The sequence below is a fragment of the Stenella coeruleoalba genome, assembly GCF_951394435.1.
Source record: "Stenella coeruleoalba genome assembly, chromosome: 15".
Taxonomy (NCBI): Eukaryota; Metazoa; Chordata; class Mammalia; order Artiodactyla; family Delphinidae; genus Stenella; species Stenella coeruleoalba.
Window position 1 is genome coordinate 68,785,633 of NC_137161.1, and position 24,681 is coordinate 68,810,313.

General features: G+C 40.7%; 1 protein-coding gene across 10 annotated transcripts in view; it reads left to right on the top strand.

Annotated features, from left to right (window-relative positions):
* The window catches only part of TNRC6A (trinucleotide repeat containing adaptor 6A), a 202,108-nt gene that overhangs the window by 152,508 nt on the left and 24,919 nt on the right, over positions 1 to 24,681 (top strand). For 8 of the 10 annotated variants that reach the window (XR_013831598.1, XM_079945071.1, XM_079945069.1 and 5 more), the window contains 11 exons: positions 8,778 to 11,351; positions 12,688 to 12,864; positions 13,753 to 13,928; positions 15,053 to 15,085; positions 16,668 to 16,748; positions 17,119 to 17,170; positions 22,032 to 22,174; positions 22,879 to 23,016; positions 23,487 to 23,615; positions 24,067 to 24,144; positions 24,406 to 24,616. Coding sequence is in view for 9 of the 10 variants with exons in the window: in XM_079945071.1 (XP_079801197.1) it covers positions 8,778 to 11,351; positions 12,688 to 12,864; positions 13,753 to 13,928; positions 15,053 to 15,085; positions 16,668 to 16,748; positions 17,119 to 17,170; positions 22,032 to 22,174; positions 22,879 to 23,016; positions 23,487 to 23,615; positions 24,067 to 24,144; positions 24,406 to 24,616 (3,792 nt within the window). In the remaining variant the exon portion in view is untranslated. Of the gene's footprint in view, positions 1 to 8,777; positions 11,352 to 12,687; positions 12,865 to 13,752; positions 13,929 to 15,052; positions 15,086 to 16,667; positions 16,749 to 17,118; positions 17,171 to 22,031; positions 22,175 to 22,568; positions 22,716 to 22,878; positions 23,017 to 23,486; positions 23,616 to 24,066; positions 24,145 to 24,405; positions 24,617 to 24,681 lie in introns of all 10 variants that reach the window. The other 2 variants (XM_079945070.1, XM_079945075.1) reach the window with 2 other exon arrangements.

Below are 24,681 nucleotides of genomic sequence, written 5' to 3' on the forward strand. Positions count from 1 at the left end.
GTGATAGGTAAGGAGGAAGAGGGCACAGATGTGATTTTTCGAGCATAGGTAATTAGAGAAGCGCATTATTGGAAAGGATGCAAACTTAAATTATCAGCCCAAGTTAATACTTACTTCTACTCCCCTACACACTTTCTTGCATAAGCTTGGCCAAATCACTTAACTTATCTGACTGTCGTTGCTAATCTGTAAAGTGTAGTACCCAATCTGTAAGGTTGCTTTGAGGATGGTATTATGTGACATGTTAAAGCAGCTAGTTTAGTGCCTAATATTTAGGCACTGCATGAATTATCTTCCCTGAAACTTTTACTGAAGGACCTGCACTTTTCAGGAGGAAGAGTCTGGTTTAGATATGTTAGATCTAATGCCAAGCAATTAATAATTTGGTTTGAAGTTCCTCTGGGAAGTCAGGTTGGAAGCAAAGCAGATGTACTGAGTCATCAGCATCATTGTGGTTAAAACCTAGGAGAGGTTATTTATACAACAAATGCTTGAGTACCTACTGCAAGCTAAGTAATAGTGGTATGATAATTAACAAACAGGAAAGTGGGATAGTAAATTTAGAAAATATATGTTGAATATGCTTTTTCAATTTGGGAAATGAAAGAGCAAAGCCGTTTTTGAAATGGAAACAATGGGAGTATAAGAATCTTATTTCTCAAAAATTGGTATGGGTCAAGAAACCCAAAAGTGTTATGGGCATACATTCAGATGAAAAGAAAGCCTATGATGTGGGCATAGGAAGAAGTCTTCAAAAAAAGGCTGAGAAGGGAAAATATCCCACCTGTTTCTAAAACAACTTTACAAAGGTGGACTGCATTAATGTGGAGGTTACGATGGAAATAAGGAGGGTACAGCAATCTGCCTGAGGTTTAAAATTAAATCCCCACACAGCTAGAGAACACAGAGGATGAAGGCAAAACATTCTGCAGAAGAACCAGACTTGTGCTTTTGTCTTGTTTTAAACATTTATGACTCCCCCTTTAACAGCATAGTCACGTATTTACCTTAAAATATTTTTGTAGGTGCTACTAGAAATGATAATAGAAACACTAGTCACATAATAGGGCATTGGGTGTCTGTGAATTAGGGAGGACTTCTTAGGTCTCTCCTGGCTCCTGAAGGGCTAATAATAATATAACAGCAATAATATTAATAATATAGTGACTAACCCTTATGGGGTGCTTATGACCCACACACTGTATTAACGTTTAATTTTCATTTTGCAGATTAGAGAATAGCTTAGCAATCAATCAAGAGCAGCGTACTGGACGGTACAAACAGCATGAACAATAGCCCTGAAACCCCAAAATTGCATGTTGTGAATTACATGTAGTTCAGAAATGTGGGAACATAATCTTAACTGTTTTGTCTCTTTGTACTTGTGTTTGATTTTTTGGTTTCCTGAACAGAGATAGGTAATGGAATAGATTTGACATTTAAATTAATACATGCAATACATACATAGAAATTTACTTAAAAGTTTGCATGGTAAAGATGAGGAGTTCTGGATACACTTCCCTTGTCCTCACAGAATGCATTTCTCGTTTGTTCACTGCAGTCAAGGAAGAGGGGTAGTACCTAGATGACATTAGGTATTTTCTAAATTAGAGGTCACACAAACTAAATGCCTTCATAGGCTAGCAGGTAAGTGGAGTAAAGGATGAAAAGAAGTAATGGGAACTGTGGTAAATGTATTAATTTTGTACCCTGCCTGACTACCTTTACATTCTCATTTTAAGTTTTTAGAACCTGTGCTGGTCAAACCACACAATGCTGCAGGCTGAGCTGCCAGTTTGTGGCTGTGCCTCAAACACTTAGTGATGGTTTCAGTCATCACTGAAGGACCTCTCTTTTGCAGTTGATTTCTTAGAGCCTTAAGGTATCAGGCCTTGCTCCTCCCCCAAAAAAACCCTTGAATTGGGGGGCCTGAAGGCTGTGTGATAAAGGATTTGGGGGGACTTACACTTAACAGGGCTGGCAGCAGTATTGTTCTTAGGGGGCAGAGTGTTCCAACCCACATTTTTATCATCCAACTGACATGACACATGCAGAAAAGTTAAACAAATAGATTCAGATCCATCCGTTGTTAGTACATTATATATACATACATATGCAAACGTGTGCACAAATGTTCATTGCACTTCACCTTTAATACTTCCACAGGTAATTTCTTAAAAGAATAAGGATAGTCTTTTATACAACCATGCAACCACAGTCACCGTTAAGCAGAAGAGGGATGTTTTCAGCAATATCCTGTGATACGTAGTTCATGTTCACATTTTTGCAGATGGTACCAAAAAGTCTTTGTTTATAGTGTGATATCATTTATATAAAATATAAAGCTTGCAAGACAACATATTTTGCTTATGAGTAAACTCAAATACAGCATTTTGTGTGGTTACCACTCAGTTACCTACTGTAGAAGAAAGGAGATGTAAACAAGAGAGGGGTACACAGGAGTTTTCTATTATATTAGTAGTATATACCTTAAGGTGAGGGGTGTGTGAGTGTTTTTTATATTACACTATAGATTTTCCTACGTTTCAATTTTTTGAAGAAACTTAAAGTTTCCAGAGATGTTTAAAGATTAAAATACTGTCCATCCAGCTGTGCTCGTCACTGTCTTTTCGGTGTAGTACACATCCTCGCTGTCCTGTAACTTCCACTTCTTGCTCTCAACTTGTCCCTTGGTCTGTAAACATATTCAAGTCTTTATAATCTTTAAAATAAATTCCTTTAAACTCCCATTCTCTTGGGGCTATTGTAGAATTTCTCTCTACTTTTAGAGTTCTTACAGAAATACTCTAGACTTGGAATCTCTGATACATCACTTCATTCCTCTGGAGTCTGGCTCCTGCTCACTTGACTAAAGTAGCTCTTACTAAGGGCACTGATCTTCTGTGTGCCAAATCCAGACTTTTTTTATTTTTAATTGTGGTTACAAAATAGACTTTTCCATTCTTATCTTAACCTGTATCTACATTTTTTATCATTGACCCCTTCCTTCTTTTTAAAGCTCTTTCATTCTTTCATTTTTCTTTGACCAGTTTTCAGATGTTACTCCCTCCCAAGGCTTTGTTTCATCTCTCTCCCCAGTTTTAGGTTCCATGTCTTCTGGATTTCTTCGGCTGATGTTGGGCCCTTCAAACTCAACATGTCCAGAATCGAACTCATTATCTTGCCACATGCCAGTTTCTCCTTCTGGATCCCATTGCTCAAAAGGTCGGCAACCCCATTCATCCAGTCACCCATCTAGAACTCTTAAAATCATGCTTAACTCTCCTTCTTCTTCATGTCTACAGGCCACTGGTTTATCATGCCCTGCTGATCTTAACTCCAGAACATCTCTCAGCTTTCCTCTCTCCTCTGCACTGCTGCCACCATTGACCTGGTTCAGACACTCACCACCTGGTCTAGAGCAACAACCCTATGAATGTCTTCTATAGTCGCCTCTCCACAGTCCCTACCCCAGAAACCAGTCATGATCCATACACTGCATTTGGTTGTGGTATTGCATTTGTCTTCTTTAACCTGCCATGCCCGTTCATTTACATGTTATCTATGGCTGCTTTCCAGCTACTATGGTAAGTAGTTGCCACAGAGGCCATCTGGCTGGCAAAACCTAAAATCTTTGCTAATTGGACCTTTACAGAAAACGTTTGCCAGCCCTTGGACTAGAAGCTAGAATAACTAAGGATACTTTTCTTTAAGTTTTTTTGGCTGCGTTGGGTCTTCGTTGCTGCACACAGGCTTTCTCTACTTGCGGTGAGCGGGGGCTACTCTTTACTGTGGTGTGCGGGCTTCTCATTGTGGTGGCTTCTCTTGTTGTGGAGTGCGGACTCTAGGCACGTGGGCTTCAGTAGGTGTGGCTCGCGGGCTCTAGAGCACAGGCTCAGTAGTTGTGGCGCACAGGTTTAGTTGCTCTGCGGCATGTGGGATCTTCCCAGACCAGGGCTCAAACCCATGTACCCTGCATTGGCAGGCGGATTCTTAACCACTGCGCCACCAGGGAAGTCCCTAAGGAAACATTTTTAACTTTCTCATTCAAGTACTGTTTGAAATTGTGCATCTAAGGTTTTCTCATATTCCCAATGATAACAGTTCATACTTCCTGGAAATACTATAAAACCTAAATACTGTTAACTTCTGAAGGTCTTTATTTTTGGTGAGATTGGAAGTCTTTAAGGCAGAAAGCACATATTTAGCCATTTTGTTACATGATACATTTTTATTTAGGAAATTGTATGAATTTTCCTGGATCTAAATTCTTCCTGAATGAATTATGCAAGTCCCTTGAATTATCACCAGTCTTTGCTCTACCCCACATATCTTCTTTCTGAATAGGTGCTACATAATGCACTGCTATGTCCTTTTTTTTTTTTTCCTTTGGCCATGCCTCATGGCTTGCGGGATCTTAGTTCCCCAACCAGGAATTGAACCAGGGCCCTCAGCAGTGAAAGCGCAGAGTCCTAACCACTGGACCGCCAGGGAATTCCTTTTTTTTTTTTTTTTTTTTAATATTCTTTTTGAGGTATGGTACTAGAGCTGCCCTCAGTCTTCCTAAGGCAATTTTGTATGACAGCAGGATGCTGATGACATTTTGGACTTCAGATGTTTCTCAGTTAAGTTCAGTCTTCCAAATCTTAGTTTAAAATTTGTATTTTGCATTACACTCAGTAATACTGAACTGTCCCCTTTCCTGGAAAAGTGTAATTATCATCTTCTACTTAATGATGTTTCTATATGTTTGTCTTCCAGATCATTTGTAATGATGGCTTTTGGCTTCCTTATGCGTAAGGGAAATATATTATTTGACTTCTTCCAATTCTGAAGTAGTCTCTGACTCTGAAATGTTTTAGTCATGATTGTTGAGGAGTCCTGCACTTTTTATAATTTTAGTCAGGCTAGTAATCTCCCCACCCCCACCCTGACTCCCTATCCCACTCCCCTACTCTTAGATTTTTATTTTTCTATCTAAGCTGCAGTGTTTTTTGTAACAAAAATGGCTTTGTGATCCAGCCTTGGTAAATGCAGCTTTTGAGATAGCCTTTTAATTTAGGTTTTTGGGAAAGTGTCAAGTAGGTTCCAGATTAAAAATGGAATTTTAGCTAATAATTACTGATGGCATCTCTTATTTTCCTAAAATGCATGGGAGTACACGGCAAAAGGCAAATTTAGAACATTACCACCTCCAAACTAGGTCATGACCAGATTGTGAGAGAAAGTTTCACTAACATTAAAGGTGATAGAATTGGTTTGCCAAGTGTATTCTGCGGTTCTCTGGGGCTTTTTGCTTTTGATGTATTTGGGCATTAAAAAAAAAAAAAAAAAACTTTAGTCCAATCTCTGTTTTTTTAATGGTTTCTTTCTTTGCTTTTATGTATAAAAAATTCTTATTCACAAGTAACTTCTTGGTTTCGTCTTAACACTGAATCATTTGGTATTGTTTTTGTTAGGTTGTCCATTTAAAAAAATCTTTATAAAGTATTGAATATTCCTTTTGCTGATTTAAAATGCTAACCGTTGACATATAACCTTAGATAATATACTTGGGGCTGTTTCTGGATTACTTTTTCTGTTCAATTGAAGTTCTTATGTACTCTGGTAGTACAGTGCTATTTAACTGTTACATGATAACAAGAGTTTGTTTAATCCTCTTATTTGTTTTACGTGAACTTTTAAATCACTTTAATCAAATTACAGACTCTTGTTAGTATTTTTTTATAATTGAATTAAACTTAAAAGGAACATTGTTATATATTCCTATTGAGGAACAAGTTTCTATACTTAATCAAGTTGTCTGCTATGGTCTGCAATAAAGTTTAATCATATATGACTTTTTAAAGTATTTATGTTAGCTTTATTCCAACTTCCTTTATAGTTTTTTATTTTTTGACTGTGTTGGATCTTCATTACTGCGTGCGGGCTTTCTCTAGTTGCGGCGAGCGGGGCTACTCTTCGTTGTGGTGTGCGGATTTCTCATTGTGGTGGCCTCTCTTGTTGAGGATCACGGGCTCTAGGCGCACGGGCTTCAGTAGTTGCAGCATGCAGGCTCAGTAGTTGTGGCACGCAAGCCCTAGAGCACGCGGGCTTCAGTAGTTGCTGCACGTGAGCTCTAGTTGTGGCGCACGGGCTTAGTTGCTCCGTGGCATGTGGGATCTTCCGGGACCAGGGCTTGAACCTGTGTCCCCTGCATTGGCAGGCGGATTTTTAACCACTGCGCCACCAGGGAAGCCCCCCAACTTCCTTTATAGTTTTTGTGGCCATTACAATTAGGATCTTTTTTCATCCCATTTTGCTATAGTCCATGAGATGATGATGATGATGGCTTGATTGTTTTAGATTTGGAGAAAAGTGGATGGATTTGGGACTTCGTGATGTTTTGGTTTTGCTGTGCACAGGAGGGAATCAAGGATAAATGTTAGGTTTTAGGAAACTTACTGAGATGAGGAAAACTAGTAAAGAAGCAGGATTGTGTTTTCCTTTGGGAGGAGGCACCTGTAGGGGTATAATCTAGGAGCTGGCATCCTTTTTGAGATATCTAAATGGAGATTTAAAGTAAGCAATTTCGTATATGATTTCTAATTTTGTTCTTCTTGAGGGAGGCATGGTGGAATGACATGTGCTTTAGAGATAGGACTGAAAAATAATGAAAATCACTGATACACATTAATTAATGAAAATAATGGTCCTCATTTATTAAGTACCTAACCTGGATCAGATATGGTTCAAAGCACTTTTAATTATTAATCATTTAATCCTCACAACTGTATGAGATAGGTACTGTTACTCTTCCCACTTTACAGATGAAGAAACTAAGGCACAGAAAGATTGAGGATCTCACCTGTGGTCACATAGCTGGTAAATGGCAGAGCGGCTTTTAAACCCAAGCAGGCTGGCTTCAGAGTTTTGCTCTTAATTACTACACCAAACTGCCCTTCATGGAGCACTTATTTGAAGCCGGCACTGAGCCACATACTTGGCATATGACAGTAGGTTAACTAAACAACCAGGTAAAGAAGTACGTACGTACTGTTTGTATCCCCATTTTGCAGGTTTGGTCATACAGCTACTACATAGAGTCCAGACTTGAACCTGGGTATCTCTAGAGTTCCAGCCATGTTTTGAGCCACCTTGCTTTTTTACCTAATGATGAATCTTGCCTTTCTTACCTTACTTTCTACAACCTTTGAGCCTCGATTTCCTCATCTGTAAAGTGAAGGTGATGCCTGTGCTCTAGGGTTGTTTCAAGGATTCAGTGACAACATTGCACATAAAGCACGTGCTCCAGAGTGCCAAATGGTGTTGCTGACAGTGCAGGTGCTGGTCTGTAGATTTGCTTTTACCCAGTAAGACTGAGCGACATGTTAGTATCCTTTATTTCATGAGAAAAATCCTCCTCATAGGCACTGAAAGATGAAAAGCTTTACCTGGCAGCTTAAAACTGCCAAATGATTCTTAATCAGGGAGCAGAAGTCACAGTCACAGAACTTTATATCTATCTATCTATCTATATCTGTATATCTATATTTGGTGAATTATGTATACATTTCTGGTCTCTGTCTAGTCCTTTTTTTTGCTACTCTTTCTAGCTTATCACCTTTTGCTGCTTAACAATTGTGCTTTGAGAGAAAATGATGCAAGATGAACCTGATTTTCCATATTAGCAATACCCTTATAGTGAGTGACACTTAACTTTCTGGGCTTACAATGCCTGGTGGTTGGTTCATTGCATCTGGGACGTGACTTGAGCATATGTATTACTGAGAAACACTACATATGACTCTGATTACTACTGTAGTAGAGAACTACAATATGAGCAACCCGCTAGGGACAGTCTAAATGCAAACATCTTATGCAGGTTAATATTTCTGAGGATTTCCATCTACCAGATTCTTAAACTGAATGAGAGGAATGAATTTGGGAAAGCATTAGAAGCACTAAAACTGCCTGCCCTACATGCAGTACAATAACTAGATGATAACATCAGTACGTAGCAGTAAGTCTAAGACAGGATTATGTGACCAGTCATTAATGTCTTCAAATGTCAGCAGTTGATTTTTTAATCATAACTTTGATCTTCAGCATATCAACCATTTTTCTGTTGTCTTCTAATAAACATGGCTATTAAGACATTTTTATGAAGGAGAGTAGAACTAAAATTATTTTTACTTGCATGTAGTATTTTTCAGATTGAATATGAACACTAATGAAATGGAAATATAATGGAAAAGGCTTTATAATTCTTATAAACTTGTTGTAATACCCAAAACAGTTGTGAAAAAGCTATTTTAAAAAAGTGTGGATAGAAAAGGATTCCTAATATATTTCTAATACATTTTATCAAGTTTGGCCTGTTCACTTGTCTTTAACCGTTTATATCCCAGCCCCTTCTTTCCCATGTTGGGCCTCCAAGCCTGGGTTGCTCCATTATCCTAATCCATCATTACTACCTTGTCCTTCCTGACTCCAAATTCTTTACTTGCTGATATGTTAACAATTCACTCATTCAAATATTTATTGAGGAACTCTTATGTTCCAGGTACTGCTCTAGGCTCTTGGAATAACATCAATGAAGCAAGCAGCAAAATTCCCTGCCTATGTGGAATTAATTATTGGATATGGAAAACTGGTGGCTGAGATATAACGAATGCCTTTGTAATTGTACTGCCAAGTATTATCGCTTGTTGATGTTGAGGAGCCATGTACATTTATAATATATTCATCAGTTTTCCAAACATTTCATGCATTTTTGTGCTTCTTCTTTATTCTAGATATAAACCACAATACTTCAGGATCCCATTATGAAAATTCGCAGCGGGGACCTGTGTCTTCTACAAGTGACTCTAGCACAAACTGTAAGAATGCTGTTGTAAACGACTCGCCTGAAAAAGAAGCATGGCCCTCAGTCCCTGGCAGTGATCTAGAGTTGGCTTCAGAATGTGTGGATGCTGATTCTGCCTCCAGTTCTGAATCAGAGAGAAACATCACTATCATGGCTTCAGGGAGCACAGGTGGTGAAAATGATGGCCTTCGGAATAGCACTGGACTTGGATCCCAAAACAAGTTTGTGGTTGGTAGCAGCAGCAATAATGTGGGCCATGGAAGTAGTACTGGGCCGTGGGGTTTTTCCCATGGAGCCATAATAAGCACATGTCAGGTCTCTGTGGATGCTCCTGAAAGCAAATCAGAAAGTAGCAACAATAGAATGAATGCTTGGGGCACTGTAAGTTCTTCATCAAATGGAGGGTTAAATCCAAGCACTTTGAATTCAGCTAGCAACCATGGTGCCTGGCCAGTGTTAGAGAACAACGGACTTGCCCTAAAAGGGCCTGTAGGGAGTGGTAGTTCTGGCATCAATATTCAGTGCAGTACCTTAGGCCAGATGCCTAACAATCAGAGTATTAACTCTAAAGTGGGTGGTTCTTCTACCCATGGTACCTGGGGAAGCCTTCAGGAAACTTGTGAATCTGAAGTAAGTGGTACACAGAAGGTTTCATTCAGTGGTCAACCTCAAAATATTACCACTGAAATGACTGGACCAAATAACACTACTAACTTTGTGACCTCTAGTTTACCAAACTCCGGTTCAGTACAGAATAATGAGCTGCCTAGTAATACAGGGGCCTGGCGTGTGAGCACAATGAATCATCCTCAGATACAGGCTCCGTCGGTTGTAAATGGCACTTCCCTTTCTCACCTTAGCAATGGAGAGTCAAAAAGTGGAGGCTCTTATGGTACTACATGGGGTGCCTATGGTTCTAATTACTCTGGAGACAAATGTTCAAGCCCTAATGGCCAAGCTAATGGTGACACTGTGAATGCAACTCTAATGCAGCCTGGCATAAATGGGCCTATGGGCACTAACTTTCAAGTGAACACAAATAAAGGAGGAGGTGTGTGGGAGTCTGGGGCAGTGAATTCCCAGAGTGCATCATGGGGAAATGGTGCAAATTCTGGAGGAAGTCGGAGAGGTTGGGGAACTCCTGCACAAAACACTGGCACTAATATACCCAGCGTGGAATGGAGCAAACTGCCTAGCAATCAGCATTCCAGTGACAGTGCAAATGGCAATGGTAAGAAGTTTACAAACGGATGGAAATCTACTGAGGAAGAGGATCAGGGTTCTGCCACATCTCAGACAAATGAGCAAAACAGTGTGTGGGCCAAAACGGGAGGTACAGTGGAGAGTGAAGGTAGTACAGAAAGCACTGGACGCCTTGAGGAAAAAGTAACTGGGGAAAATCAGAGTAGAGATAGAAGAAAAATCGATCAGCACACATTACTCCAAAGCATTGTAAACAGAACTGACTTAGATCCACGTGTCCTATCCAACTCTGGTTGGGGACAGACTCCTATTAAGCAGAATACTGCCTGGGATACCGAAACATCACCTAGAGGGGAAAGAAAGACTGACAATGGGACAGAGGCCTGGGGAAGCTCTGCAACACAGACTTTTAACTCAGGGGCATGTACAGATAAGACTAGCCCTAGTAGTAATGATACCTCATCTGTATCGGGGTGGGGAGATCCCAAACCTACTCTGAGGTGGGGAGATTCCAAAGGCTCAAACTGCCAGGGGGGATGGGAAGATGATTCTGCTGCTACAGGAATGGCCAAGAGCAATCAGTGGGGGAATTGCAAAGAAGAGAAGTCTGCATGGAATGATTCGCAAAAGAACAAACAGGGATGGGGTGATGGACAAAAATCAAACCAAGGTTGGTCCGTTTCTGCCAGTGATAACTGGGGAGAAACTTCAAGGAGTAACCATTGGGGTGAGGCTAATAAGAAATCTAGCTCAGGAGGTAGTGACAGTGATAGGTCCGTTTCTGGTTGGAACGAACTTGGTAAAACTAGTTCTTTTACTTGGGGAAATAACATAAATCCAAATAATTCATCAGGATGGGATGAATCTTCTAAACCGAATCCTTCCCAGGGATGGGGAGATCCTCCAAAGTCTAATCAGTCTCTAGGTTGGGGAGATTCGTCAAAGCCAGTCAGTTCTCCGGACTGGAACAAGCAACAGGATGTCGGATCTTGGGGAATCCCATCAGCTACAGGCAAACCTCCTGGTACAGGCTGGCTGGGAGGACCTATACCAGCCCCAACAAAAGAAGAAGAGCCCACAGGCTGGGAGGAACCATCCCCAGAATCCATACGTCGCAAAATGGAGATCGATGATGGAACTTCAGCTTGGGGAGATCCAAGCAAATACAACTACAAAAATGTGAACATGTGGAACAAAAATGTCCCAAACGGCAGCAGCCGTTCAGACCAGCAAGCACAGGTACATCAGCTGCTGCCGTCTGCAAGTGCCATCTCAAACAAGGAGGCGAGCAGTGGCTCTGGTGAGTTTTTATTTTATGGGGTCTGTGTTACAAAGTACTTCACAGTATTGTGAACCTTGTTTCAAGTTACTGTTATTATAAAACTTGTCTAACGAAGTATTTGGATGTGCACACAAAGCTTTTTTTAACTCTAATCCAGGAGAAGTTTATAGGGAAGAAAATTATGGGGAAGGTGTTTACCATCAGGGAACAGAGCTCTGCCTTTGGCAGTGTTGGCTGTGAATCCCACATACTCCATTCTCCGTTAGGAACGCTGTAGAAGGCAGAATTGGAAAAGTGATGTCAAGCTGGAATGCTGTACACTTTTTTTCAGTTCTTCTGAGTCAAGCCATCACGTTTTGGTTTTATTATTTGACTAAAATATCCCCAGAAATAAAACAAGTATCTAATAAGCACAGTGCTCCCTAAGAAACTAGGTACTATATTTGGCCTTAGAAGGAATTTGCTTAAGTAGGCATGAAATCTAAGTCTATTGGATATAGCATGTATGTATGTTTGCTTAAAACATTTAATAATATCTTTCTAGTATATTCCACTTTCGTCTTATAGCAAGGAACTAATTCCTATCCTCTGCAAATTATCTTGACAATGACATTTTTCATTAGTTGTCATTGAGATGTGTTGCCTTTGTGAATGGAGGTTTTATTGAAGAATCCATTGGATGTAGAGACAGAAGTGTTTTCATGAACTAACCCTTCAGCACCTAACTTTTTTTCTGAGTATTATTAATTTAGATATAATTCTTAGAAAAAACAGGTATGTATCTAAGGGGAAGGCTGTTTTGGTTCTTTTAAACAACGTGTTTATGGCTTGGCTTTGCCTTGCTTCGGACAACCTAATAAATTTTTTAAGAAGCATTGTTCAGCATGTACAAAAGTAGGATGCCTACCTATTATTAGTCTTACAGTAAATTGCTTTTTCCAAAACAGTGATGTTGAAAGGTTGTACGTATAGTAAAAATTTTATACACATACTGTACCCAGCTTGATCACCTGCTTTAATTCACTAGGTTTGACTCAGAATGACTTGACTTTTCCAGGAGTTAAATTCATCTTCAAAGGAGGATGACTTGCCATAATTAAGGTTATTCAAAAGAATCTGCTGTACACCCAGAGGGCAATTCTGAAAGAAGAGGTGAAAAAAAAATTCATACCATATAGTTAAATTACAATAATGGGAAATTATTTGTCTTCTTTACATAAAACAGATGCCATCCTTTCTGCCTATCACATTATTATTTAATACATAAATGTGAAGGTCGTCTTCTTTTGTTCCCTAAGTATTCCTTATTGCCTCTACCGTGTGCTGATGACTTCTTTTCCCACACTTTCTAAAGGCTGGGGTGAGCCCTGGGGTGAGACTTCTACTCCAGCCACAACTGTGGATAATGGTACTTCAGCATGGGGTAAACCCATAGACAGTGGTCCCAGCTGGGGCGAACCCATTGCTGCGGCATCCAGCACATCCACGTGGGGCTCCAGCTCTGTTGGTCCACAAGCATTAAGCAAATCTGGTAAGTTATTGATAATTCCTGGCTGTAGCAGTGGTGATCTCATTGACTATAATTAAGTAATTGGATAATGCTTATGGCATTGATAATGTATCCATGTATTATCATACTGGATGATTTCACTATTTGTTTGGCTCTTTGAACTTGTTAATGTGGTTTGCTTTTTTACCTTTCTGAATTTTCCTATCTTTTCTTTTTCTTGGAAGTGTATAACTATTAATGATTTGCATGTACTTCACCAAATCTAAATTATATTTTATCAAATTGGATTATTTAGAAATAGTCAAGCAACTTTCATGCTATCCAGCACGAGAGACTGAGTATAATAGTCATGGGGACATATGTCCAAACTCTCTGGCTCAGGTTCCAGACAATTCCCTGAATATTACACAGAAAATGAACAGAGTTCAGGAAGGACCCTCAATATTCAGATGAACATTGTCACTATTCCCATAGGAATTCCAAAGGCCGAGTATAGAGATGAAATACTTTCTGCTTTTGACTTGCTATGCTTTTGGGCCATTCTCCTTAAAAATATGTATTAAAATTAATTTTTAAAAATTCTGTTCGTCCTCTTGGCCCTGTGCGTCACCATGCAGCTTGCTAAGCAAGTACGAACAAGAGTGCCACCGATGTCCCATGTTTAGGAACCCTCTGACTTGTAAAAGCATGGCAGGTGTTTTATTGAAAATTTTAATAAAAATAAATTCTTGTTTAATGTAGCTTTTGGCTCAGCATATAACATACATTTTTGCCGTGCAGATCTGGTAAGGGAGATAAAAGAGGGTTTTTTAGGTTCTCCCCCTGCTCTGCCTGCTTAATGAATGCTCAGCCTCCAGAAAGAATTGTTTGATTAAAGCATGTTTCTCTTTATCACAAATCCACAATCAGGGCCAAAATCTATGCAAGATGGCTGGTGTGGTGATGATATGCCATTGCCTGGAAATCGCCCCACTGGCTGGGAAGAGGAAGAGGATGTAGAGATTGGAATGTGGAATAGTAATTCATCTCAAGAGCTTAATTCATCTTTAAATTGGCCACCATATACAAAGAAAATGTCGTCGAAGGTAAACATTTCAAGGGCAAAGCCCTTGAAACTTTAAATTCCAAAGGTAGTTTACCCACAGAAAATTAATGTTCTGCCTACCCGTTTAATGCAATCAGTATAGTCCATGCAGTCCCCAACTTAGGTAGAACCTCTTGTATGGGCAGCCACCTAGAAAAACATAAGACTACAGGAACTTCCTTTCTCCCCACTGCTACAGCTTGGGATTTCTCTCCTCCTCCCCCTCCACCAGTGCTGCCTGGGACAACCCCTCACCCCAGGGTGGTACCTGCAGTGCTGAGGATGAAGAGAAGGGCAAATCTCCATGTCGACTCCATCCCACTGCCAGTTCGTCTCCCATTCCACCTCCTCACCTGGAGTCCCCGACCTCCGCATTACCCAGAGTTACCATCCTCCTTATTCATCCCCCATCTTTGTCCCTTCTCCACCCTGAAAGGTCCTGTGACAAAAATCCCTAGGAATGAGTAGAGTTTTGTTTTGCTTTTAAATGTGGACACATCTTATGCCAAACCTGGCTGTTCATCAGAATTGTATGACATTTGTTTAAAAAGTATAATATCCTATACCCTAGGCTACTGTTGTTTTGGAAATTGGACCAAGTTTCTTGTCCTAAACAAGCTCTCTGAATGTTTCTGATGCAGAGCCAGGTTTGAGAACACTGGTGTCAGATTTTCTTGGGGACCATTTTGAAAATATGTGCCTAATCTCCCAGGTGATTCTAATATATCCTCTCGACCCTATTTGAGAACAGTTTGTTTTTGAGGGACCTTAGAAGTCAAATACCTAGTAGCTCACTGCCAGGGTCCCTCCCTTTTGATCCTGGGATTCTAAGTCTAGGACCTGCCATTTTCATTTAAAAAATTTTTCATTTGGCTGAATTTGCCTATTGCCTCACCATATAGCTTATGAAGTGCTTCCCCATATTTTACATAAATCATTTGATCCTCATAACCTTCTGAGATAGAATACTAATGAGGAATTTGAGACTGGAAAAAGTGGTGACTTGCCCAAAGTTGCATAACTAGTAAGTGACAGAGCAAGGACTTAAGTTTAGGTCTTCCAATTCCAAACCCTGTGTTCTTCCCACTGGACCATGCTGTTTTGTGACTTTGTCTTTCCTTACAGGGTCTGAGTGGCAAAAAAAGGAGAAGGGAAAGGGTGTGTAGCCTTTTTACTCTTTCTCCTTTGTTTCTACTAGTAAAAATCTTTTAGAAAGCAACTGCAAATATTTATCTAGCCTCTGCTGTGTGCCAGGTACTGTGCTTGGTGCTGGGGGTTCTGAAACACTAGGATAAGAGCATACCTTCAAGGAGCTCAGGGTCTAGTATGGGGCGGTAAGAGTTGCTCTAAGGAGTGTTAGCTTGAATTTGGAAGATGCCTCGGGGTGGGGTGTGTTAGGGAAAGTGTTAGGCTGATGTTACTAAAATAACAGAATTTTAGAGAAGAGGTGTGACAATCTAATCTGTAGTTAGATTAGGTCTAGATACCAAAGTGTTTTCAGTAACATGCCAGAGAATTTGAGCTTCATTTTGTATAAAATATGGAGCCAGTCAAGTTGAATAGAAGGCAACATCAGTTTGGTTTTTAAAATTAATTTCTTTAAAGAAAGCTAACCAGTGATAGTATGAAAGATAAATTGGAACAGAGGAGAGACCAGAGTTAGTGATCTTAGTTCGGAAGCTTCTGCATTCATTCTGGTTAGAAAGGACAGCCTGAATTGGGAAGCAAGAATAAATGTTTAGTAGAAGGGATTGTTGTGAGAGACATTTGGAATAAAAGAGACAGGTATTGGCAACCAGTTAGGCATGGGGTGGGGGTGAAAAAGGAAAAGGAATCAAAGCCCACTTCAGAAACCTTGGAAAGGGTTAGATGCTTGCTTCAGAGACCTGCAGTTAGGGGGAAATTACGAAGCTGTGTTCTGTTCCACAGTCAGAAGGAATAGGTAGTAGCAATGGGAAAGGGAAATGAAGGCAACAAACTGAGAATTGTTCTGTGATCCTCACGTTAATGGGAGGCCTTGGTCTCTATGGCTTCCAGCCTCCCTGTCTACCAAACTGCTAATCACGGATCATTTTTTCTCTGAAGTCATGTCTCCAAGTAGTTTCCGTACCTCCCATACCCTAAGCAGCCACAGAAAGCCAACACCAAGTAGGAGGAATCCCAGCTTTAGTTGCTGCTGGGGATATTGTGTTCTTGGCAGCATAAATTGGAATTTTAAAATACTCTTTCATATGGAAACATATGGTGTTTTTTCAGTACAGTGCACATAGCATAATTAAATTATGGGTTTAATTGGTTTCTTTGGACTAACCTGAAACCTGGTGACTCTTCTTTGGTTTTGTGTGAGAATTCTACAAATCCAAATTATAATTAATCTTTTAGGACACAGTTCATTTATAAATTGGAAACTGTCTGATGAACAGTTCTCCATTATCCAGAGGACTTTTTAACTTTTTGTGGGTCATCAAGGCCCTTTGCTTCTGTCTTTTCCTTCTGACTGCTTGCCTTTAGAGATTTCTCTGTGCATTACAGCTATACCAGAGGACTGGAGCAAAGGAAGTTGAAAATCAAATAAGTTGATTTTTAATTATGAACAACTCTGTGAGAAGAGTTGGTTGGAGGAGAAATTTATTGGCTAAAAATGAGAGTTGGGAATTGTCTTGAAGTTTTATTAATCCATCACTATACCCAGATAAATAGAGATGGCCATGGCATCTTTCTACTCTTTTATTTTACAAAGGGAATGATGAAAGGTGGAAACAAACAAGAAGAAGCATGGATAAATCCATTTGTTAAACAGTTTTCAAATATCAGTTTTTCGGTAAGTATGTTTTCTTGGCAACCTCCTTCCCTTTTAATGGCGATACATAAACTTACCCTAATACCCTAATTTCATTTTTTTGTTTTCTTAACAAATAATTATTTTGAGTCCTTATGAATATGCTGAGGTTAGAATAAAATTTTCCATGATGTCTTCTTTATTTTTACAGTTTTAGCTAAAAACATTGATCACGTATCTTTTTTTTAGTCTTATTTAAAAAAAATTTTTTTATCATATTAGGCAGTGAAAAATGAAGTTTTATGATCCACTTAAATTTCACAAATAAGGAAATAAAGTAAAATTCTTCACTTTTAATTTATTTTCATTGATAAATTAAGGTCTACTAACATGCTACTTTTTCCTTCTTCAGAGAGACTCACCAGAAGAAAATGTACAGAGCAATAAGATGGACCTTTCTGGAGGTGAGAAAAAATTAAATCAGTTTGAGTTTTATATTCATCATTGATGGAGAAACTTATCTGACATGATCCTCCTGAAAGAGCACTGACCTTGACCAGGAGACGGAGACCTGGGTTTCTGTTTCAGTGTTCCTATTCTCTCTAGCATACATTAGAATGTGGGGGTTTTCTGAGTTAGTATGCCTTTTAAAGTGTAAATCACTGTGCAGAGCTAAGGTAGTGATACTGTTAGCCTTTGATTACCTCAAATTTAGTCCTGTCAAGAATAAGTTATCCAGGTTGAGTGATATAGTCTTCTTAATTTAGGGAGCAATGTGTACAAAGACCCAGATACATGATAGAGATATCTTAAACCATACTGGGGAAATGGCAAGTAGTTCCATGCAATGGAAGAAGAAATATAAATTGGTTGTGGTGGTGGGAGTGTGGTGACGGTGAAAGCTTTACTTAGGTGAGGTTGCCAGAAAACTAGGTAGGTGCTAACTCATGAGGAGCTTGGGTGTCTGAGCTTTATTCTGAAAGTATGGGATTAAAGAACTTTAAGCCAGGAGGATGAAATGATTTGGTCTTATGTTTTACAAAAATAATCATGGCTGTAGATTGAAAATAACTTGGGACAGAAAACATTGGCAGCAGAGGAAGACTAAAAGATACTAAACATAGCAAAACCAGTTAGAGATTTGTTGCTGTAGCCAGTGAGAATTTTCAAAGCTCTAAACTAAGACAGTTGGTGGGAAGAATCTTAATTCAGTGTAGATACAGGAACTAGAATCAATAGAAGTTGATAACTGGCTTGAATCGATCTGCTATGGAGGATGAGAGTGAGGGTGTGGTGAAAGATAATTCCCAGCTTTCTTGCCTGGGCAGTTTAGTATGTGGTACTGTTGTTGTTGTATTAGTCTGAGTCCAGGCAGAAGAGAGAAACTACATAGTAGTTTGAACAGGGAAAGTTTAATACAAATGTAAAGAATCACTATTAGACTAATGAGGGATTGGCTAGGAAGAGATAATAACGAGACTCCTCAAGAAGATATGGATATATGAATAGCAGATACAAGGAGTAACCTAAAGACTAAAGTATAAACTCAACAGCGTAAACAGCTGTTCTACAGCGTAAAAAGTGAAAAAAGGGAAGAGAAAAGAAGATGGCCTATACAGATAAGCAACAGATAACATGCAAAACTACTGCCATCCTTATTTCTGTAATTGGTCACAAGCTCTCCTTGGTATCTTTGGCTTCCTTCTTTTACTACCCATTCCATACTTCCCCACTGTCAGCCAGCACCTCAGCTGCTCTGGGTTCTTTTGCTGGTGGAGTGACCCAAACCTTCATTCCTGCAGGGTCTGAGCCCTCAGTCATCTTTGCTTTTTTGGTTGTTATAGTTTTTTCATTAACCTTTACTACTGGGCATGGAATTACTAAGAAGCACCCCCAGACGCACACACCCACCCCCTGCCCACCTGCCCGGATTCCAGAGTCTTTGCTGCCTTCGTTTTGTAGCAGGAAACCAGGTCCCCCTTGGTAATCAGAGTCAGTCATTCCAGCCAGCAGGTGAGCCCCCCGCCCCCTTGCCAGCTGGTTCAGTAACATCGGTTCTTAACTGTATCCTGTAGGACAGAAGCCCATCCTTTTAGAATGTTGTCTTTCAGCGTGCTTTGTAACTGGGTCTTCAGGAACCACTTGTACCTATCAGTTTGGCTAGCTACTTTTGGGTGATGATACATGTGGTAAGACCAGTTAGTTAAGCCCATTACTCTACTTCCTTTACTATGAAATGAGTTCCTTGATCAGACACAGTGCTGTGAGGGGTGATGGATAAGGCCTTTTGTGAGACCATGGATGGCAGGGGGGGGGAGTCCGTATCCAGAATATGCATCTATTCCTGTGATGACAAGGCTCTGCCTCGTCCATGGCTCACTGAATGGCAGAGAAGTTGCTGTGCTGCTGTGCTGTTGGAACTTTCTGGAAATCTACCCTTCTAGGGTGCTGGGAAAAGCTGTTCATGGAGAGATGTCTCACCTTAGACACTCTGCTACAAAGCTGCCTGGAGGTATGTGGGAATGCTGGGAGAAGCTGGCCTCCGAGTGAGACTGATCACCCTGTACTGCAAGTGTAGGGCACAGGAGAAGCTGGAAGCACTGCCAAAGCCGCCAAGGGCACGTAGGCAAAACTTCCGCCTGCAGTGTCTCTCCAGCGCCCTCTATTGACAAAGCCTCAGTGCCAACTGGTGAAAGAAAAAAATGTAGAGCCCAGATACTTTCACAGAGCAGTCAGAAAGTGTGAATTTGGAGCTGAGAGACAATAAATCAATAACTGGGCGTTATTTGAGATAGGAAATATAGTAGGGGAAACAGGTTTGATAGACAAGGTTACTGAGTTTAAAGTTGCTATGAAAACCATGTGGTGACGTCCAGTAAGCAGTAGAAAATCTGGATGTGGAGCTTAGAAGAGATAGGGCTGGAGATAATAAGTGTAACTAGACACTGATGGTAGTACAGCCTCAAAAAATAGGTTGACTGGGGAATTCCCTAGTCGTCCAGCGGTTAGGACTCCAAGCTTTCACGGCCAAGGGCCTGGGTTCAATCCCTGGTCAGGGAACTAAGATCCTACAAGCTGCTCCAGCACGGCCAGGAAGAAAAAAAAGGTTAAAAAGTTTAACAAAAAAAGAAGGTCAGCTAGAGGCTTACAGAGTAATGGGCCAAAGACAAACTCCAGGGGGAATAATGACATTTAAGGGAGATCTGAGGAGAAATGGAACAAGTTAGAGTAGAATAGAGTAATTTTTCAGTAGTCAGATGAGAATAGAGATTTGAAAAGAGGAAAGTGATTGTCATGGAATGGATTTGATCCTGGGGGTTAGGACGAGTCATTGGTAACTTTAGCCAAGGGTCTTCTTAAAGGATTGGTCAAGGGGCGGCTGCCACATTTGGCACTCAGATGGTTTTTAAAGTGATGCGGGGACTTCCCTGGTGGCCCAGTGGTTAAGAATCTGCCTGCCAGTTCACGGGACACGAGTTCAAGCCCTGGTCCGGGAAGATCCCACATGCCACGGAGCGACTAAGCTTGTGCGCCACAACTACTGAGCCTGCGCTCTAGAGCCCACGAGCCACAGCTTCTGAGCCTGTGGGCCACAACTACTGAAGCCCGTGTGCCTAGAGCCCGCAACAAGGGAAGCCACTGCAATGAGAAGCCCACGCACTGCAACAAAGAGTAGCCCCTGCTCGCCGCAACTAGAGAAAAGCCTGTGCGCAGCAACAAAGACCCAACGCAGCCAAAAATGAATGAATGAATGAATGAATAAAGTGACACAGAATGGTTTGGAGAAAGGATGTATCATGCCACTTTTTGAAAAGATTTTATTTAGGTAGGCAAAAATAATGTGGATTGTTAGGAAAGAACAGCTTGGAGAGAGACTTGGAAGAAGAGTTGGTTGGGTTTGGTTACAAGATTAGATGTGGAGAGTGAGGAAAAGAGTTCAAGATGGCTAGCTTGGGTGCGTCAGTGAATGGTGACACCATTAACGGGGGGAAGAGAACAGAGGAGAGGTTGTTGCAAAAGTTTGTTGCCAAAGAAAAAAAGTTCGTTGCCATTTAAGGGAGAGCTCTTAATTACAAGTGCTGAAGTGTGGGTTATTCACATATCTGGACCAGTACTTCTGGAAAGCAGCAGCATTTGAAAATGGTACCTATTTTAAGAATCCTTTTGTTAAAATTTGTCTTTTCCACTTGCCTAGGATGAGGGTAGTAGGGGTGAGTGTTGTGGTGGCTGCAGCAGCAGGCATCTCAAAGAAGGACAGCAGCTGCAAGGAAATTATGGGGGAGATCTGAGGACTGAGAAAATGTGGAGACTGAGGAACAGGGAAATGGGAGGAAAAGGTATTCTCGCAAGGTAAAAACCAGGTTTCAAGGCTGTGTGACTAGGAGAAATGAAGATGCCACTTTTGAGTCCCATGAAGATCTAGAGGCGATATCATGTGCTTGGTTTCACCTGTTAAAAGTGACCAAGGGGCACTTAAGTGGCTATGCTCAGCAGGCAGTTGAAGATGTGTGACTGAGCACAGGAGTGAATTCAGAGTAGGCATTTGTATTTAAGGGTCACCTTGGTAGTGAATAAGCCTGGGGGAGGCCAGTTTGAGAGAGAGAGTTGAAAGAGTGAGACCTTAAACATACTGAGTACATCCCAGCATTGAAGAAACACAAAGAAGTGGGCTCAGCTATGGAAAGAGGAGGAGAAAGAGAACCCAGAACGGGTATAATATGATAAGGACGTGGAGTTAGAGATTTGTTTAAGTAGGATTGTAGCCTGGGAGCTGGCTATTTTGAGTGAAGATTTTTTGCCAGACGGGCTTTCCATGAGAGGAGGTCATATTTATTGCAGCTTAGTCAGAATGCGGAGAGCGGAGCAAGCCCTGAGAAAAGAGGAAGACCTTTCCCTGTCTGCTAAGTGGGGGTGATGATAGTAGAATTATTAGCATTAAATGAGAATGCATGTTCAGAGCGGTGCCTGGCACTTTGTGAGCATATGCTAGATGGTGGTTTGTCTTAGTGCTGTTTCTGTTGTTTGTTACTGGAAACTATGTTGTTATTTTAAAATTAAGCAGATTATAGATGACCAATAGATGTCTTAACCGTCTATTTCCTAGTCTATTTTCAAGTTAATTTGGTTCAATAAAATAACAGTATTCGCTAAACCCAACTTGTGAGGAATGCAAGATTTATTAAGTGCATTCTTCACATGGTCCTGGTCAAGGCAGAATTCATTTTGGTTTGGAAGTGAGTATTTTTCTTTCTACTGTACATTTATCTGAAACCATCTAGGTTAGTTATCTTCCTACTTGATAACGTAGTCTCCTGCATTTATTAGGAATGTTACAAGACAAACGAATGGAGATAGATAAACATAGCCTAAATATTGGTGATTACAATCGAACGGTCGGGAAAGGCCCTGGTTCTCGGCCTCAGATTTCCAAAGAGTCTTCCATGGAGCGCAGTCCTTATTTTGATAAGGTAAGTTGTTCCTTTGTTTTTTGTTTGTTTTACCCTGTGGCTAAGAAAGCAATACACTTAATAGCATAATTTTCTCATTAACAGTTTAGAACATTTAATATAATATAAAGTGTTTATAACCCAGTGCCAAATATTACTGGACTTGTAGTTCATTGTCCTTTTATGTCTCGGTTTATCACAGGGGTTGCATTTATATTTTCCTCTTAATCCCATAAAGTATGTTTGGTTCTTTCTATGTACTCTAGAATTAACACTAATCCGATCTCTTCTGTTTTCTACCTGTTTCCTGTTGATGCTGGAATGTCATATGACTTCTCTTCTGTTCCTGCAATGATTTCTCCCTTCCACTTGTTTGCTTGGCTGGTGTTGCACATCTTTCTGTCTGTCCAATCAGGATGGCATTGTAGCAGATGAATCCCAAAACATGCAGTTTATGTCCAGTCAAAGCATGAAGCTTCCCCCTTCAAATAGTGCACTACCTAACCAGGCCCTTGGCTCCATAGCAGGGCTGGGTATGCAAAACTTGAATTCTGTTAGACAGGTAAGTCCACGTGTGTATTTTAGGCTCTCTGTTGATTTGTATAAGTAATAAGATCTCTCTTACATGTAGTTGCTGTGTTTAAATCAGTATTTCAGTGTGGTAATGAGGTGTTTGTCCCTAAAGAATCCCAGTGTTATTTGGTGGTGGTGGTTTGTTTTTGTAGAATGGCAATCCCAGTATGTTTGGTGTTGGAAACACAGCAGCACAACCCCGGGGCCTGCAGCAGCCTCCAGCACAACCTCTCAGTTCATCTCAGCCTAATCTCCGTGCTCAAGTGCCTCCTCCATTACTCTCCCCTCAGGTGAATAAATTTCCACTATATTCTCTACTCTTTACCTGGAAAAGAACCTTGAATAAATTTATATTTGAATGAGATGACTAGCTGATCATCATAGTATTTATTGGCAACTTTGAGATGAAACTAATTCTGAATTAGTTATTATTACAGAGGGATGTGGTAGGGTGAAGAAAATGAGTCAAAGATAATTTAAATCTAAAATTTATCATTCTTTTTCATAAAATACCTTGAGGGGAGGAGGACAATAGCAAAGTAAATTTGACTGGCTTAAGATTCATCTCTGTCACTTTATACTTAACACGTGAAAACATATGTGAACAATAAATTAGTGAAGTCAAGAAAGACAGTTAGAACACAATCCCCCCCCAGTAATAGTCCACAAATTTTAATTGCTCTACTGATAATTTAAAATACACAGTACATTTTGTTAGCTTGAGTTACTTTTGTTATTAACCTGCCATTGTGATCCTCAGGTTCCAGTTTCATTGCTGAAGTATGCACCAAACAACGGTGGCCTGAATCCGCTCTTTGGCCCTCAGCAGGTAGCCATGCTGAACCAGCTATCCCAACTAAACCAGCTTTCTCAGATCTCCCAGTTACAGGTAAGCAGAATAATAGCCTTATTCAGTATACATTTATTGAGTGTCTACTGTGTGCTGAACACTAGAGTGTGCACAGGAAGTGTTGCAGTCAATAAAACGGGCATAGCCATGGCCTTCAGGGAGCTAACAGTCCATGTGTGAAGACAGATGGTGAACTCGAAGGGCAGGGTGCTCTGTGAGCAAGGCCAGCCAGGTCTGGGCTGGTGGTCGGGGTATGATGAGGAGGAAAAATTTCCCTGATGGAGTGGAAGTTTAGATTGAGCAAAAGACTGAATTCAACAGAATGGCTGGAGGCCAGAGAGTCCAAACAAGAGATATTAGATGAGGCAGGGCATGTGGGCATTGACTAGATGAAACCATGCCTTTGTAGGTCCCTCTGCCACCGTCACTCTAGGGCACGCTAGTCTGTGATGACGTGGTACTGATGACCTTTTTGCAATCCTCCCTCCAGCGATTGTTAGCGCAGCAGCAAAGGGCGCAGAGTCAGAGAAGCGTGCCTTCTGGGAACCGGCAGCAGCAAGACCAGCAGGTAGATCTGATCCTTCCCCTTGTTTGCTTGTACTCAGCTTATATCAACTCCATTGTAAGAAGACAGTCGAAATGCTTTATTGAACTATAATGGAAAAGGTTGTTCATTAAGTCTTCTGTCTGCCCAGAAGTCTTATTAACTGGTATATAGTGATTCTTCACCTTCCTACTGAGAAGGAAGTGAATTCAAAAGTGAAGGGGAATGAAGGTGTCTGTAAAGACTTTTCTCCACAGTTTTTCACAGTCGTCTTGTCGTTTTAAGGGTCGACCTCTTAGTGTGCAGCAGCAGATGATGCAGCCGTCTCGTCAACTTGATCCAAACCTGCTGGTGAAGCAACAGACTCCGCCATCTCAGCAGCAGTCACTCCATCAGCCAGCCATGAAATCTTTCCTTGAAAATGTCATGCCCCACACTACACCTGAGCTGCAAAAAGGGCCATCACCAATAAATGCTTTCAGCAACTTCCCCATAGGTGGGTTTCTCCTTGGCCAAAGCATTCGACTGGTGCTTCATGGTCACAGGTTAACATCCTGCTGT